At 41.5% G+C, this 14,079-nt stretch overlaps 1 protein-coding gene across 1 annotated transcript in view; it reads right to left on the reverse strand.

Moving 5' to 3' along the window:
• Nucleotides 1–12: 12 nt before the first annotated feature.
• The window catches only part of NEK9 (NIMA related kinase 9), a 36,291-nt gene continuing 22,224 nt past the window's right edge, over nucleotides 13–14,079 (reverse strand). The window contains exons 17-22 of the mRNA XM_025869630.2: nucleotides 10,839–11,009; nucleotides 9,780–9,839; nucleotides 7,236–7,435; nucleotides 5,979–6,140; nucleotides 4,535–4,744; nucleotides 13–2,638 (exon numbers count right to left, since the gene is read on the reverse strand). Of these exons, the coding sequence (XP_025725415.1) occupies nucleotides 2,516–2,638; nucleotides 4,535–4,744; nucleotides 5,979–6,140; nucleotides 7,236–7,435; nucleotides 9,780–9,839; nucleotides 10,839–11,009 (926 nt within the window). The 3' untranslated portion in view covers nucleotides 13–2,515. The remainder of the gene's footprint in view (nucleotides 2,639–4,534; nucleotides 4,745–5,978; nucleotides 6,141–7,235; nucleotides 7,436–9,779; nucleotides 9,840–10,838; nucleotides 11,010–14,079) is intronic.

Raw genomic sequence — 14,079 nt, forward strand, 5'->3', positions numbered from 1 at the left:
AAAAAGCAAAGATTATTTGTGCAAATGTCCCTTGCATTGTTTCCGTTACAAGGTCTTTTATTTATTTAGATAAAGACTCATTGAATCAAAGATTCACGAAGGCCTAGTATCTGGGTGTTTCATCCCCAGTGACTAAGGTCCATGCGCAGGCATAGCACTGATTGAGAGTTTAAATGTTTATTTAAAACAGAAATGCCAAACCACTCCACCCTCAACCTTTCAAACATCTGGCTAACAATGAGCTAGTTCTTCAGCAACAATATCAGAGCAGAGGAGTAACTCAGGTTATACTGTAACTCAAAAGCAATACTACTGGGAAACTGAAAACACCTAGTCCTGCAGAAAGAAAAGCAGGACAAACTTCAAGAGAATTAGCTACAGAAAACCATTCAAAGGCATTTCTGCTGCCTTTCATTTTTATCTAATGCATGGCTGCCACCTTTGAACTGGTTTCTGTTTGCATAGCTATTTGGTGGGAAAAATCATATGGCTGTCCCAGGCACAACTGGGAAAGTGCAAATTGTCTCTAAGGCACAGAACTCAGATTCTCAGCCAGATTAACAGCAAACTAGACTTCCCGAGGGAACATGCTAGAGAAAGTGAGCAGTGTTCCCCTGCTAGAGAATGGCTCCCCTCCGGAACAAGAGCAGTGCTCTCTCCTCCCTTCCATGCTCACTTCCATCCCTGTCTCAGCAACATGCCCCTGTTCCTCAGTTCCACAGCAGAAGCAATACTCAGGATTAACACCCAAACTGAGCCTGCCTCTCAGGCCTGCTGAGATGGTATGAGGGATACAGGAACGTGAAAAGCCAGTCAGTCCTTAAAAAAAATCAAAGGTGCATTTACATGATGAACCAAAACCCACTGCTGGGGTTTACAGCAAACCCCCAAGTCCCCAGAACTTGTAACTTTAATCCGGGGTTGGCCCCTTCCCTTATTTTAAGAAAAGGCTTTAGTGATTATGTTAGTACCATTGTACTAGGCTTCCCAGAATTGAGAAAACAATGGGAACATCAAACCAAAGAAAATCCCATTGAACAGAGTTGCCCATCCCCAGCCATGGGGTTTTCCCCAAGCATCAGCCTTTATCCCACCAGTTTTAGGGAAATGGCAAAATTTCCATCGCACAGGTCCTTCCAAAATATTAAAGAGATATCAAACATTCATTTTTTGGTTTGGGGAAAATGAAACAAAAATTAATTTAGCAGTTTCTAAGGAGGGAGGATGTGAGACTCATCAAGGCAACTCCTACGACCCAAAATACTAAAGGAACCTTTCATTTAGGTGAAAACACAAAGCTCGCATCCTTAAGTAAAAACCATCAAAAGCTTTGAGGACACTCTCTCTTTGGGAAAGCTAGCTTGCTCCTTGTCTATGAGGACACAATAATGACTATGGGATTAGAATGGAGCTCTCAGCCAAATTCCTTTCACTTGGCAGCTTCTACCTGTTCTGTTAGGCTTCAGGGACTACCAGGTTTTGGTGCTGGCTTTGGGCCACTCAAGTAGGAAAGATGATCCAGATTCACTGATACAGCTTCATAAAACACCAAAAGGGGACATATACTGACTAGACATACGGAAAGGGAGTGGTTGGGGTTGCTGAAGTCAAAGTTAGAACCCTAAGAGTCACAAAGGCAGAGGCATTCTAGACCTTCCTAAGATACCAAGTAGAGGCAGCTAAAGGAGAACCTCTCCCCCTTGTGGTTTTCTCTTAAGGCCATTCCTATTGCCCCAATGACTCAATTTTCTAAGAGACACCTCACCTTTTCGAGGTACCTTACAAAGTTAGGAAATACTACCTGTATCAGCCACAGGCGGCAACCCCAGCTGTGCGACGAGGAGGGACCCTAGCCTTCTTTATCTCCTCCTCACTGAAGACATTTTAATCGACCCTCAAAGGAAAAGCAATCTAAGCCCACTTTTCCTCCTAAAGCATTTAGCTGCACAAAGTAACTGAACTTTCTGAAAACAAGGCCTAGATCGACTCCACCAGACATATTTTCTCAGACTCAGGGCTTCAGAGAAGGCTACCCTTCACCACTCTCCAGATGACCCTGCCTGGGCCCCACCTGGTTCCAGCCCACTCGAGTTTCACACTTTTCTCTCCACCCAGAGGTGCAATGCGTGGTGCTGAATTCCCAAGGCAGCTTCCAAGTAATGGTGAAATGATAAATGGGATATAAGCTGCTACCAGCAATATTAAGGTGAGCATTGTGTCTCCTCTTCGAAGGTGGGATCACCAGATGAGGTACAGAGCTGCTGTTGCTATGGCAGTCACTGAGGACAAAGCCAGGGCCACGGGGCCCTTCCATTCTCCAAAACAAAACCACTCCTAGATCCTATCTAATAGGCAATGCCACTCTCCAAGTGTACACGGAAAGTGCTTCAGAGCCTCCGCCTTGCACTCCTTGTCTGCAAGTGAACAAAGCCAGGAAAGCGCTCTCTGCATTCAGTAAGTGTGCTGTGAAGTTCTTTGGATACCAGTTTCCTGGAGGCCATACAGGCTCAGGAGACTAGAGGCTGGGTCGACAGGAGTCTGTTCCCAAGAGGCACCAGGAATCTGAATCTAAGTCAGGCTTTGGATCCATTTCCATCTCTTCCTTTGCTGTCTGAGTTCCTCTGGAATGCATCCCCACCTGTCCAAACAAAAAACAATACTGTCACCAGTCACAGCGGTTCAGGACTAGGTTTCCAATGCTGACCTCTAAGGATCTGTAGCCACAGTTCTGTGACAAGCTCCTAATACTACTTTAGATAATACTTTAATAATACTACTTTAAGTAAAGTCCACACCTTTACACTTGCTGCAGGTAGGATGACCAACTGCCCAGGACTGTAGGATTTTCTGGAATGTAGAACTCTCAGTTTTATTTTATTTTCTTAAAGATTTTATTTATTTATTTATTTGAGAGAGAGAGAGAGAGAGAGAGAGAGAGAGAGATCATGAGCAGGGGGCAAGGGTAGAGGGAGAAGCAGACTCCCCACTGAGCAGGGAACCTGATGCAAGTTCATGCGACTCATGACCTGAGCTGAAGGCAGACACTTAACCAACTGAGCCGCCCAGGTGCCCTAGAACTCTCAATTTTAAAACTAAGACAGCTCTAAGCCAAATAATCCTCCTGTGTGCTATAGCTGCCAATCACCCCATGCTTACCTCAAGTGAGTATATTATTTTCCAAAGTACTTTCATAGACATGATTTCATTTAATCCCCAAAACAACCATTCAAGGTAGATGGTATTATTTTCCTCTTTTAGGTAAGAAAACAGGACTCATAGAAACCAAGTAATTTGTCCAGACACATAAAACTAGGAAATGGCAAAGCCAAGGGTTGACCCTTATTTCCCTTTCCTGGTTCACTCTAAATAGAGCAATACTATGGCAATACTTTTAAAAACAATGCAAATGGAACGCCTGGGTGGCTCAGTTGGTTAAGCGTCCAACTCTTGATTTTGGCTTAGGTCGTGATCTCAGGGTCGTGGGATCGAGCATAGCATCGGGCTCTGCACTCAGCACGGAGTCTGCTTGAGATTCTCTCTCTCGGTCTCCCTCTGCCCCTTCCCCTTTGCTTGTGCTCTCTCTCTCTAAAACAACAATGCAAACAGCAACACCTGTGAAATGTTTTTACAAAAAATGTTTAATTTAAATCTAATCAAGCCTTAAGTCTAACTTCCAGTTTATAGAAAAACAGGGTGACAAAAGAACAAGTTAGATAATGTCCCAAGAAAACAGAGGACAAATCCAGAATGTGGCCCATTTTGTTCAACAACTGACCCTGCTTCTTTAGCTAGTCAGTGCCATGAAAATTAAAAAAAAAAAAAAAAAAGGTGATAGTAGTAGAGGGAAGTATTCTAGATAAAAAGAAACGAGACATAACAATGTAGTATAGGGACCTTAATTGGATTCTGATTTGATAAAAACAATTATAAGGGACATTTTTGTGGGAAATCTGGGAATATTCTGGATACTGGATGAAAATTGAGGTAATATTAGCATAAACTGTGTTATGTATTATAATAGTATGGTGTTTATCTGGGAGAATAAATGTATTTTTGGGTGTGTGTAAGAAACTATTTAGGGGGCCTATGTCATGACTTTTATAATTTATTTGAAAATGGTTTAGCAAAATAATAACACATACACACACACATATACCCAGATATATTTTAAGTACAGATATATAGCCTCACATATTTTAAACATACATACACACACATTTAAAACAAACATGTTAACAACTGATGAACCTAGATGGTGGTATGGGTATTCACTGAACAGTAATGTTTAGTTTTTCGTAATAAAAAGTAAAAGAAAAAATAGAGTAACAAAAAACAATGGAAGTCAGGTGATAAAGATAATTTAACTCAGGCACCTGAACAAGGCCCAGGGCTGCTGGGATTTATTACAAAAGTTACATCATCAAAATATAAGTACTTGCAAAGGAATAAGTCTGTTTTAGTGTCTACTGGTGTTTTGTTTCTGTGACTTTTCAAAACAGAATTAGAGATTGAATTATTCTTTTAATGCTCTCACCTGCTGCCCTCCTTCTAATTTCTTGTTCAGCTTCTGTAGTTGAGTAAAAATCTGGAGGTTTTCTTGCTGTAGCTTCTGTTGTTCAGCCAGACACTTCAACACCAGCCCCTGCAGTCTCTCAACCTCCCCCTGCAGAGTGCTGCACGCGCAGGCAGGAGTTAATGGCGTTACCTTCCCAGCACACGTCTCTGCAGAATTCAGCCGAGGTGGCTAAGGAGAGGAGGAAGAGGTCACAGGCGGTTCTGCCTGGATGCCACAGCTCCCCAACCCAACCTTCCTCTAAATGCTATCAGATTTTACTTTTAAAGTAACATGATAAACCATACAGACACACAAAGTCAATGCAACAGGCGCAGAAAACGCTGGGATTACAACAGCACCTGGCTCTAACATAACAGGGCAAGAGAACTCTCAGTGCCTCAGCCTCTGTTAGGCTAAGGTAAAAGAACAACCGTCTGTTTTGGAGAACTTCTGCAAACGAATTTAAAGTGCACTGATATCATCCCATGGAAAATGCTGAAGTGGGGGCAGGCGTGATTTGGCTTGGAACGAGTCTTTCCGATCACAGTTGAGAACACTGTGATCCAAAGGGTCAATATCCATGAAATGTAGTGGATCACACTTTAGAAGACATTTGAGAGGTGTTCAGTAAACAGTACTGCCAAAATAGTTCAAGAAAGCTAACTGACAGAGGAATGAAAACATTCACCTTGAAGTTTCAAAGGTTTTATTACATCTTTTCTAGTCTGGATTTCTCTCCCTTCTACTGTACTTTGTTTATAGGAAGGGTCAGCAAATGATAGCCCCTGGCCAAATCCAGCCTACTGCTGCCTGTTTTTGTAAATGAAGTTTTATTGGAACACAATCATGCTCATTCATTATGTATTATCTATGGCTGCTTTTGTACAACAATGTCAAAGTTGAGTAGTTGCAGAAGAGACCGTATGGTCCATAAAGCCTAAAATAATTACTATGTGGCCCTTTATAGAAAAAGCTTGATGACCCCTGGGGTTTGCATTTGATTGAGGCATTTACCACAATTTGATTCCTACCAAGGTTAGGCACACATGTGTGGCTCCCTCACTAGACTACAAGCATTATTTCTTACTCAAATCGAGAGCCTCCAACCCACACTAGCAGTGTCAAAAAAACTGGATTTGAATTTTGGAACTTTAATTTTGGTACTCCTGAGGCAGAGAGAAAAGAAAGACAGTCCTCTGGTGTAGAAAGCTGTTAGCCCATCAGGAATCTGCAAGGGTCAATACTTTTTTCTAAGGCAAACTCAGGTAAGCCTAGGGCTTTAAGCACTACCGAACAGACAGTATAATGAGTTGATACAGGGCAGTGGGAGACCGAGGAAGCTAGAGGAGACGGCGAGGCCAGAAGAAGTGTGGAGAGCTCTCTGCCTACTTAGTTGTGACTCAAAGGCAAAAAGTTCAGTTACCCAGGCTCCTACTGGGGGCTTGTGTTCCAAAGGAGCTTCAGAGGCCACTTTGAGTCCTTGTAGCTCTTCATAGGGCAGGGTATCTTTCTTAGATTCTGTAAAAGCTGCACTTAGGGGAGATGGGCTGTCAGGCATGGGGATGAATTCTGCATTTTCCAGCTCCTATGTATAAGAGAAAGAATCTCATCAGTTCTGTTTGAGCGGTTTATTTTCTTTCTCCCCAATTCCCATCTTGTTACAGCTTTCCCTCTGTTGTGACAGCAGCACCCTCTAGTGGGGCATGACATTTGTGGGTTCAATGCGGCTCACTGTACCTGTCAAGAGCAGGCCATCCCTTCCTCAGATGAGTAACAGTAATTCGAATTGAAACTCAAATTCAAGAACACAGTTTGGAGTGTGTGGCACCTATCCCCAACACATGTATTCTACACGGTCTATTCAGTGAGCTGGGGAGCTCGAAGGTGATGACAGTGAGGCCAGTGGCCAGGCTGCTCAAAGCTGAGACTGAAACTTCCTCCATTCCTAATCCTAAGTGGATATCGAGTTTAGTTGTCTTATAAGGACAGCTTTCAATCTCTGGTTTTTTTTTTTTTTTTTGGTAAAAATTTAAAATTTCACAAACTACAAATGCTCACTGTAGAAAATGAGAAAATACAGATGGGCAAAAGGACTAGCAATTCCATCAATCATAGATTAACACTGTTAAAATGAGCAATACTGCTTTCAGTCTTCATAGCAGACATTCTTCTATGCATCTATATTTTCTAAGAGAATGGGGTCCTGAGGCTAAGGTGTTCTATCTTTTTCTGCCCACTCATACGTTGTAACCAACTTTCCATCCAAATATACTCTAACATTTTTACTGTCTGCAAGTCAACTCTCATAACCCATCTCTCTACTATAAAACATTCTGACTGCCCCAATATTCTACTACAAACCACACAGTACAAAATCTCTAAGCTCAAATCTCTAATCTTTGTACACATGCATTACAAAAACTGCCTTCAAGGAAGGTTTTCTTAATTTACTTACATTCATGTAAGTACTACAGGTATGAGAACATTTTGTGCGTCTCCTTGTCAGGAAGAAAAAAGGATTAGAGATTTGGTAATTTTGTTCCAGGTGGAAATCAGAAGACTCGATGCCTGCTGTAGAACACTTGAATGGGGCATGGGACACAGAGATGCCGACAGCTCCTTTCTCGTTGCTGCAAAAGGCCTAATGTTTTATCGAAGATACCTCTGCCAAAGGAATTACCTTTCGAAGCCAGCCAGGGCAGGAGCTGCTGGCCCCACTACTGATCCCCATGGCCTCCGTGGGACTGACTAAACCTTCCATTCCTCGGTCTGCTTCCATTGTTCCTCGGAAGCCTCCGCTCGGATCAGGAGTCTCAGGTTCCTGCTGACTGTCCTCCTCTTCTCCCCCACCGCCGCCGCCTGGGCTAGAGCTCTGAACCACTGCCAGATACACAGCACAGAAAGGGAGAGCCTTGCTATGCAGCAAGAAAGATTTACGATCTTACAGCCCTGCTGACCCCTGGGGAGCTTCCTAGAGTTGCAGGAAGTAATAGCAACGGTGTCAGTCAGATATTTAGGACTCAATTTTTAGCTTTTACACAACGTATTGAGTATCAGTATCTTCATAATCATCATTCATTTCTACATCCCAAACTTACTTATCTCTATGTTCACAGCCCATTATCAATGTTCTAAAGCACTGCTGGACAATCACCCCAACCACAGCTCACTGACTCTACCACGCATACTTTGATACATCCAGACTCCGGCATTCTCCACCAAGGCTCAGCAAGGTTTCATATAAACACAAAGCTCTTTCACATTTGAGCCAAACACCTTTTAAAGCTGCCAGACAAACTCACCACTACCTTCCTTTCTGGAGAAGTCTTCAACCATTAAATTCATTAAGTTCTTTGATAACTATTTGTAAGAATTTTTAAAACATGGTTGGTTCTTTCGCATCATGCTGCACATTCCAAGTAACTGTCACAAAATGAAGACTAGCTGATGTATAGTCAGAAATGAAACTGAATTTTAGTATAGGCCAAAAATATATATGTTTAAGAAAGTAAATTTGCCAAAGCTAAAAAAATAATTGTATGGTATATTCTAAAGTTAAACGTAAAGGACCGTTCATGATTACCAGTTCTAGTGGCTTACAGACGGACTGCCACACTGATCCTACTGAAGCAGCAGAACCACAGATGCCAACAAAAGCTCTGAAGCTTTTGTTTTAAATGGCTTTTAAAAAATTAGGATACATTTGAAATATACATAAGACTACTTTTAATATATGTGTAAGTTTTGCTACCTAACAAAATAAACAAAAACATAAACCTACCACTAGAAGAACTAGAATTGTACTTTCCAACATGGTAGTCACTAGCCATATATGGCAATTTAAATTTAAATAAAATAAAAAGTTCAGTTCCCTCAGTAGCTACTTTTCAAGTGTTGAACAGCACAGACATAAAACATTTCCACTCTTGCAGAAAGATTTATGGGACAGTGCTGAACTAAAACATTACCTGTATCGCATCTGCCTTGTGAACTCCTTCCTTCTCTGGCCTCCTACCTAAACGTAACTACTGACTTAATTCTGTATTTATCATTTCTTCTTTAAAAAAAAAGGCATCCCATATTTATGTATCCTTAAGCAATATATTAATTTGGCTTGTTTTTTAACTTTATATAAAAAGGCACAGAGTCTGCTGCAACTTGCTTTTTACATTTCACATTAGGGAACTATTTGTAGATGTTCATTTCTACTCTTCTATAATATTCCACTGGATGATTAGAACACACTCAATCAACAAATATATATTGAACATTCACCATTTGCCAGGCACTCTTCTAGGCAATGTGGATAAAACTAATGAATAAAAAAAGACAAAAATCCCTGCCCTTATGGAGTTTCCATTTTCCAGCCAATGGATATGTGCTTTTAATCTTATTTTTTCCATTAAATACTGTTCCACCAAAACAAAGCTGTAAGAGAACAGCTGTGCTTAGCAAAAAGATTATCATTTGTGATAGATATTAACATGCACAGATAAAGGCTGAGCAAGAGATTACTAAAGGAAACTAATAAAAGGTCCGATGTATGTGTGTGTAACTAGAGTACAAGTCCAGATCAGACATTCAACTTTCTTTTTGAGGATTAAACTGCTTTTATTCTAGGTCTTTATCTGCTTTGATTCTACAAACTATCAGAATCCAGGTTCTGAGATACCAAAGAGTAAAGGTACTTTAGAGCAAATGGAAAACCAAAAAGGAACACAGATTTAGTTTCCTGGCATAGTCCCAAATAACAAAGAACCATGCAAAAAGCAGCCAAAGGAAAACTATCAGAGAGCTCTGGGCTGATTTTTCTAACCACACTGAAAGTTTAGCCAACTTTTAATTCCAAGGGCCTGTTTTGGAGGACTATTTCTATAGACTGGAATAACCCTGTGAATATGGTGGAAGTAAAGAGGAGACAGAACTCATAGCCCCTAGCGTGGTAAGGATAGGAACAATACACAAGCCACATTACAATATTGGGCAAGACACTTAATTACTTCCATATGCTTGGTTGGCAAAGATGTACTCTCCCTCTGACCACAGTGTAATAAAAGTCATAACTTATTGTGAAATCCACCAAAATATGATCCTCTCTCTTGATCACCGTATTCCTCATTTCCCAGAGATACTTTCTATTTCCCTTTTTGGGAGACTACATGGAATCCAACCCAAAGACCCACAGCGCAGAAGAACCACTGGTACCTGAGACATTGCTACTTACCAGTTCTGATGGATAAGCCGCTGCTATTGGAACGGATGGTCTTAGAATTCAATACTTTCTCTGAGGAAAAATATTCAGTAGGTAAGCACTGTAAACAGCTACAGGCAGGAAAAGTGAGAAGACTAGAATAGGGAGTTAATCTACAAGATAACAGCGATCCCTCACTCCAGGTAACTTTATAATTACTTATTCTTCTAGATATTAAAGCACCACTAGCTACTCTAACTATGTTCACTATGGAGAGGAGCAATTCTCCACTTTAACTATTCTTTGGAATTACCTGAGAAGCTTTAAATAGTAACAACACCTAGGTCCCACCGCAGAGATTCTGATTTAATTGGTCAGGACTGTGGATTTCTAAAAGCTCCGTGGGTGATTCTAATGTGCAGCTAAGGTTGTGAACCACTGATCCAGAAGAATGGACTTGGAAACCCTCACACAGGCTTTTATTTATTTTTTCTTTTTATTTTTTTAAAGACTTTATTTATTTGATAGAGAGAGACACAGCGAGAGAGGGAACACAAGCAGAGGGAGTGGGAGAGGGAGAAGCAGGCTTCCCGCTGAGCAGGGAGCCCGATGTGGGGCTCGATCCCAGGACCCTGGGATCATGACCTGAGCTGAAGGCAGACACTTAACGACTGAGCCACCCAGGCGCCCTTCACACAGGCTTTTATAATTCAGTTCATAACAGAGTAATCTTTAGGCAGAAAACAATTATGATTTAGTTTCTTTTTAAAGGTATCCCAAATGTTTCTCACAAAAGTATGAACACAGACAACCAATTAAGTAGTGGACAACTAGAGATAACAATTCTATAGCAAAGGAGGCAGAGCCTGAAGTTATCATGTTAAAAAATGGTCAGAAGGTGGCAAACAATAAAGCACAAGAAATGACAGTGTTCTGTCTCACCACTAGGTATGATGTCACCATTACGACACTTACAGAAACAGCTTCTTTACTTCAGGACACTTCTGTTTCTAAGAATGTGACCATCAGGATCTTAGGTGTGAGTCTACCCTCTGTCAAATCCACCCCAACCCTCACATATGAAACCCTTACCAACAATGAGAATGGTGTGCCAACCACGGCAAGATAGGTCCGGGACGTGATGCAAAGATCCAAAAATGGGCCGAGGCCATGAGGTGCAGATATCAGAGCCATGTGGTCTCTCTGTGGGGGTCATTGCCAGGCGACCGTTACCACCATTGCCCCAGGCAAAAATGTGATTATCTAGGAAAAAAATCAAACAGATAGTTTAATAGAAAACTAATTCCCCTACTCTTTGGGTTCCCCATCTTTATGTCCTAGAGTTAGAGTTTCCACTATGTACAAAACAAGGAAAAGCTGTTTATTTCCCTAAATAAAACCTAAACAATTCCCGATGCCAACGTGGTAAAAACGACCACTTCTCCAATGTACTGCCATCCATCCACCCATTCAACAACTTTTTTTGGTCATTCATTCAGATATTAGTAAATATCTGGGCATCTACTTCATGACATGCACTGCTGGAGGTGTAGGAATAAAGCAGTGAACAAAACAAAGTCACTACCCTTGTGGAACTGACACTCTAGTTGGAGGAGACTGGTCAATCAACCATCTGATACTTCTGGTAGTCATAAATGTTATGAAGGAAGATAAATGGTAAAGAAAAGTGGAAATAAAGAATAACAGTGGGGTATCATTATTTTAGATAGGGTAGTCAGGGAAATACTTGTTGACACTTGAGCAGAGACCTGCTTGAAGTGAGAAAGAGCGATGTGGATAGCTAGGGGACGAGTTTTCCAGGCAGAGAGAACAACAGCAAGTGCAAAGGTCCTATGTGGGTAACATGAGTATCAGGAACAAGGAATATGAAGGCCCCTGCAGCTGGAGCAAAATAAAGGAGAAGACAGTGGTCAGAAGTCAGTAGATAGATGCGGTCCTGGTCATGTAGGGCCATGCAGCCCATTGTAATGACTTTGGTTTTTACTGACTGAGATAGGAATCCATTAGAAGTTCTGAGGAGAAGGGGCACCTGGGTGGCTCAGTTGGTTAACCAACTCTTGGTTTCAGATCATAAGATCATGCCCCGTGTCAGGCTGTGCACTTAGTGTGGAGCATGCTTGAGATTCTCTCCCTCTCCCTCTCCTTCTGCCCCTCCCCCACTTATGCGTACCTCTCTTGCACACGCATGCTCTCTAATAAATAAATACAATAAAAAAAAAAGAAATTCTGAGGAGTAGTATTTAGGTATTTAAAAGGATCCATCAGCCTACCATGAGGAGAATCAATTGCAGGGGACCAAGGGTGGTAGCAGGAGACCAGTTCTAGTAGTGAAGATGGTGGGAAGTGGGTCAGACATATTATGAAGATAATCAATAGGATATGCTGATAGATGGGATGTAGGGTATAGAATGAAGCTGCCATTTAGTGACATAGGAAAGTTGTAGGAGAAACAGATTTGGGCAGAAAATCAAAAGTCTGATTTTGACTATAGTAAGTTTGTCTGAGATGCCTATAACTTCTTAAGCAAATCAGAACACTTTTTAATGAAAAGGGGTACTAGTAAAGATTAAGCCTGGACAATAGGCATGAATGAGGACTGACTTGGAAAAACTGAGCTCTAAAGTCACCCTACCTTTTCTAAGTCCAGGGGCTGATGAAATAACCAAATCTGGAGTTCAGGGGTGGTGATATAAAGCCATCAGTGAATAGGGGGAATTTAAGGTAATACTCACTTAAGGGAGACAAGGCAAGAAAGAAGGACTGAGTACTGGGCATTCCAGGGTTTAGAGGGGGCAGATACTGCTATCAGTGGCACCTGATCTATCTGCCTGTACTAGATTGTTTATATGACTGTCTCCCCTACCCTAGACTGCAAACTCCTTAAGGACAGGGACTTTCTGAGACCCTCTTTTACATTCCCAGAGCCTAAAAGAGGACCTGGAGTACAGCAGGTACTCAGTTTATGTTGGTTGTGTGAATAAGATGATAAGAGTACAGTTCAGAGAGGTAGAGAAACATTTATTAGGAGGTGACACACCCAGCCATGGAGTCCAATTCTACAGTCCTCATTCTGAAGTTAACTTGTGAAGGACGCAGATGTACTGAAAAAACATCACTTCCTCGAGGCCCTGTCAGGAAGTGCTACTGGACTTGCAGCACTTACTTAATCCTCAGTGACATCCTCACTCTGTCTTTGTAGGTCACATTTCCATTTATCTCCATTAAATTTATCTCCATTTTAGTCTGACCTTAACAGCTTGCTCCCTAAAATCCCTCATTTTGGGACCCGCAGGGAAGGTTAATGTGCCACCCCAAAAGGTGGTTCACTTAAGTAAATATGGTAACGGATCACTTATCTGACACTGCCCCTGGATCCCTCATGTGTATGCAACAGGCACAGACCAAAAGGAAACAAAGACACCTTAGACCCTGAGCAACAGAAAGAGCTGAAATGAGTCAAAAGATGAAATGTGATTTGTTGTTCACCAGTCACAAGAAAGAAGTGGCTACAACAATCAGAAAAGTTCAGAAGGGGGGTGCCCGGGTGGCTCAGTTGGTTAAGCAGCTGCCTTTGGCTCAGGTCATGATCCCAGGGCCCTGGGATTGAGCGTGCTTCTCCCTCGCCCTCTGCTACTCCCCCTGCTTGTCAAATAAATAAATAAAGTCCTAAAAAAATAAAAGTTCAGAAGGTGATACAGGAAAGAGAGAAAAGAAAAAAAGAAAGCAGGAGAGAGGGAAGGGAATAAAGACTCGCTCAAGTGGTAGTAAAGAAGAAATGTGGTAAAAGGAGCAAGAAGATGCTGTGAGATGCAAGAAAGAGCAATGAGAGGAAAGAGAAGAAAATTTAGTTATGCCAGTTCCAATTCTGGAAGCCAAGAGACACACAGTATTCAGCCCTTTAAGCCTTAGCAGTCCCTGAGGACATCATTGCAGTGTGGCTGACCCCGGACAAGGAGCAAGGTTAGATTACGTCGTTCTCTCTAGCCACCCAGCCAACATTTATTGAAACCAACATGGTGCAGGGCCAGGTATATATGGAAATATTTAATAATTCTTAAAACATTTAACCAAAAAAGTTAAAGTAAAAAAAGTAGAGACTTAGAATATTAACTTTGCCATTATCTAGAAATGTTTTTTTGTAAAAGCAATTTCACTATGTTGAACATATGAGAAGTTAACGAAAACTCCATCTGCATAACAATTGGACACCAATTTAGCATAAATAAAAAGTAAATGTATGATCCAGCTATATAAATAACCAGCCCACCTCTTTTCCAGTCAAACATTAAAATACAGCTATCGTCCAGCAAGC

The sequence above is a fragment of the Callorhinus ursinus genome, unplaced genomic scaffold (genome assembly GCF_003265705.2).
Source record: "Callorhinus ursinus isolate GAN/ISIS: 27379988/994484 unplaced genomic scaffold, GSC_fseal_2.0 scaffold8, whole genome shotgun sequence".
NCBI lineage: Eukaryota > Metazoa > Chordata > Mammalia > Carnivora > Otariidae > Callorhinus > Callorhinus ursinus.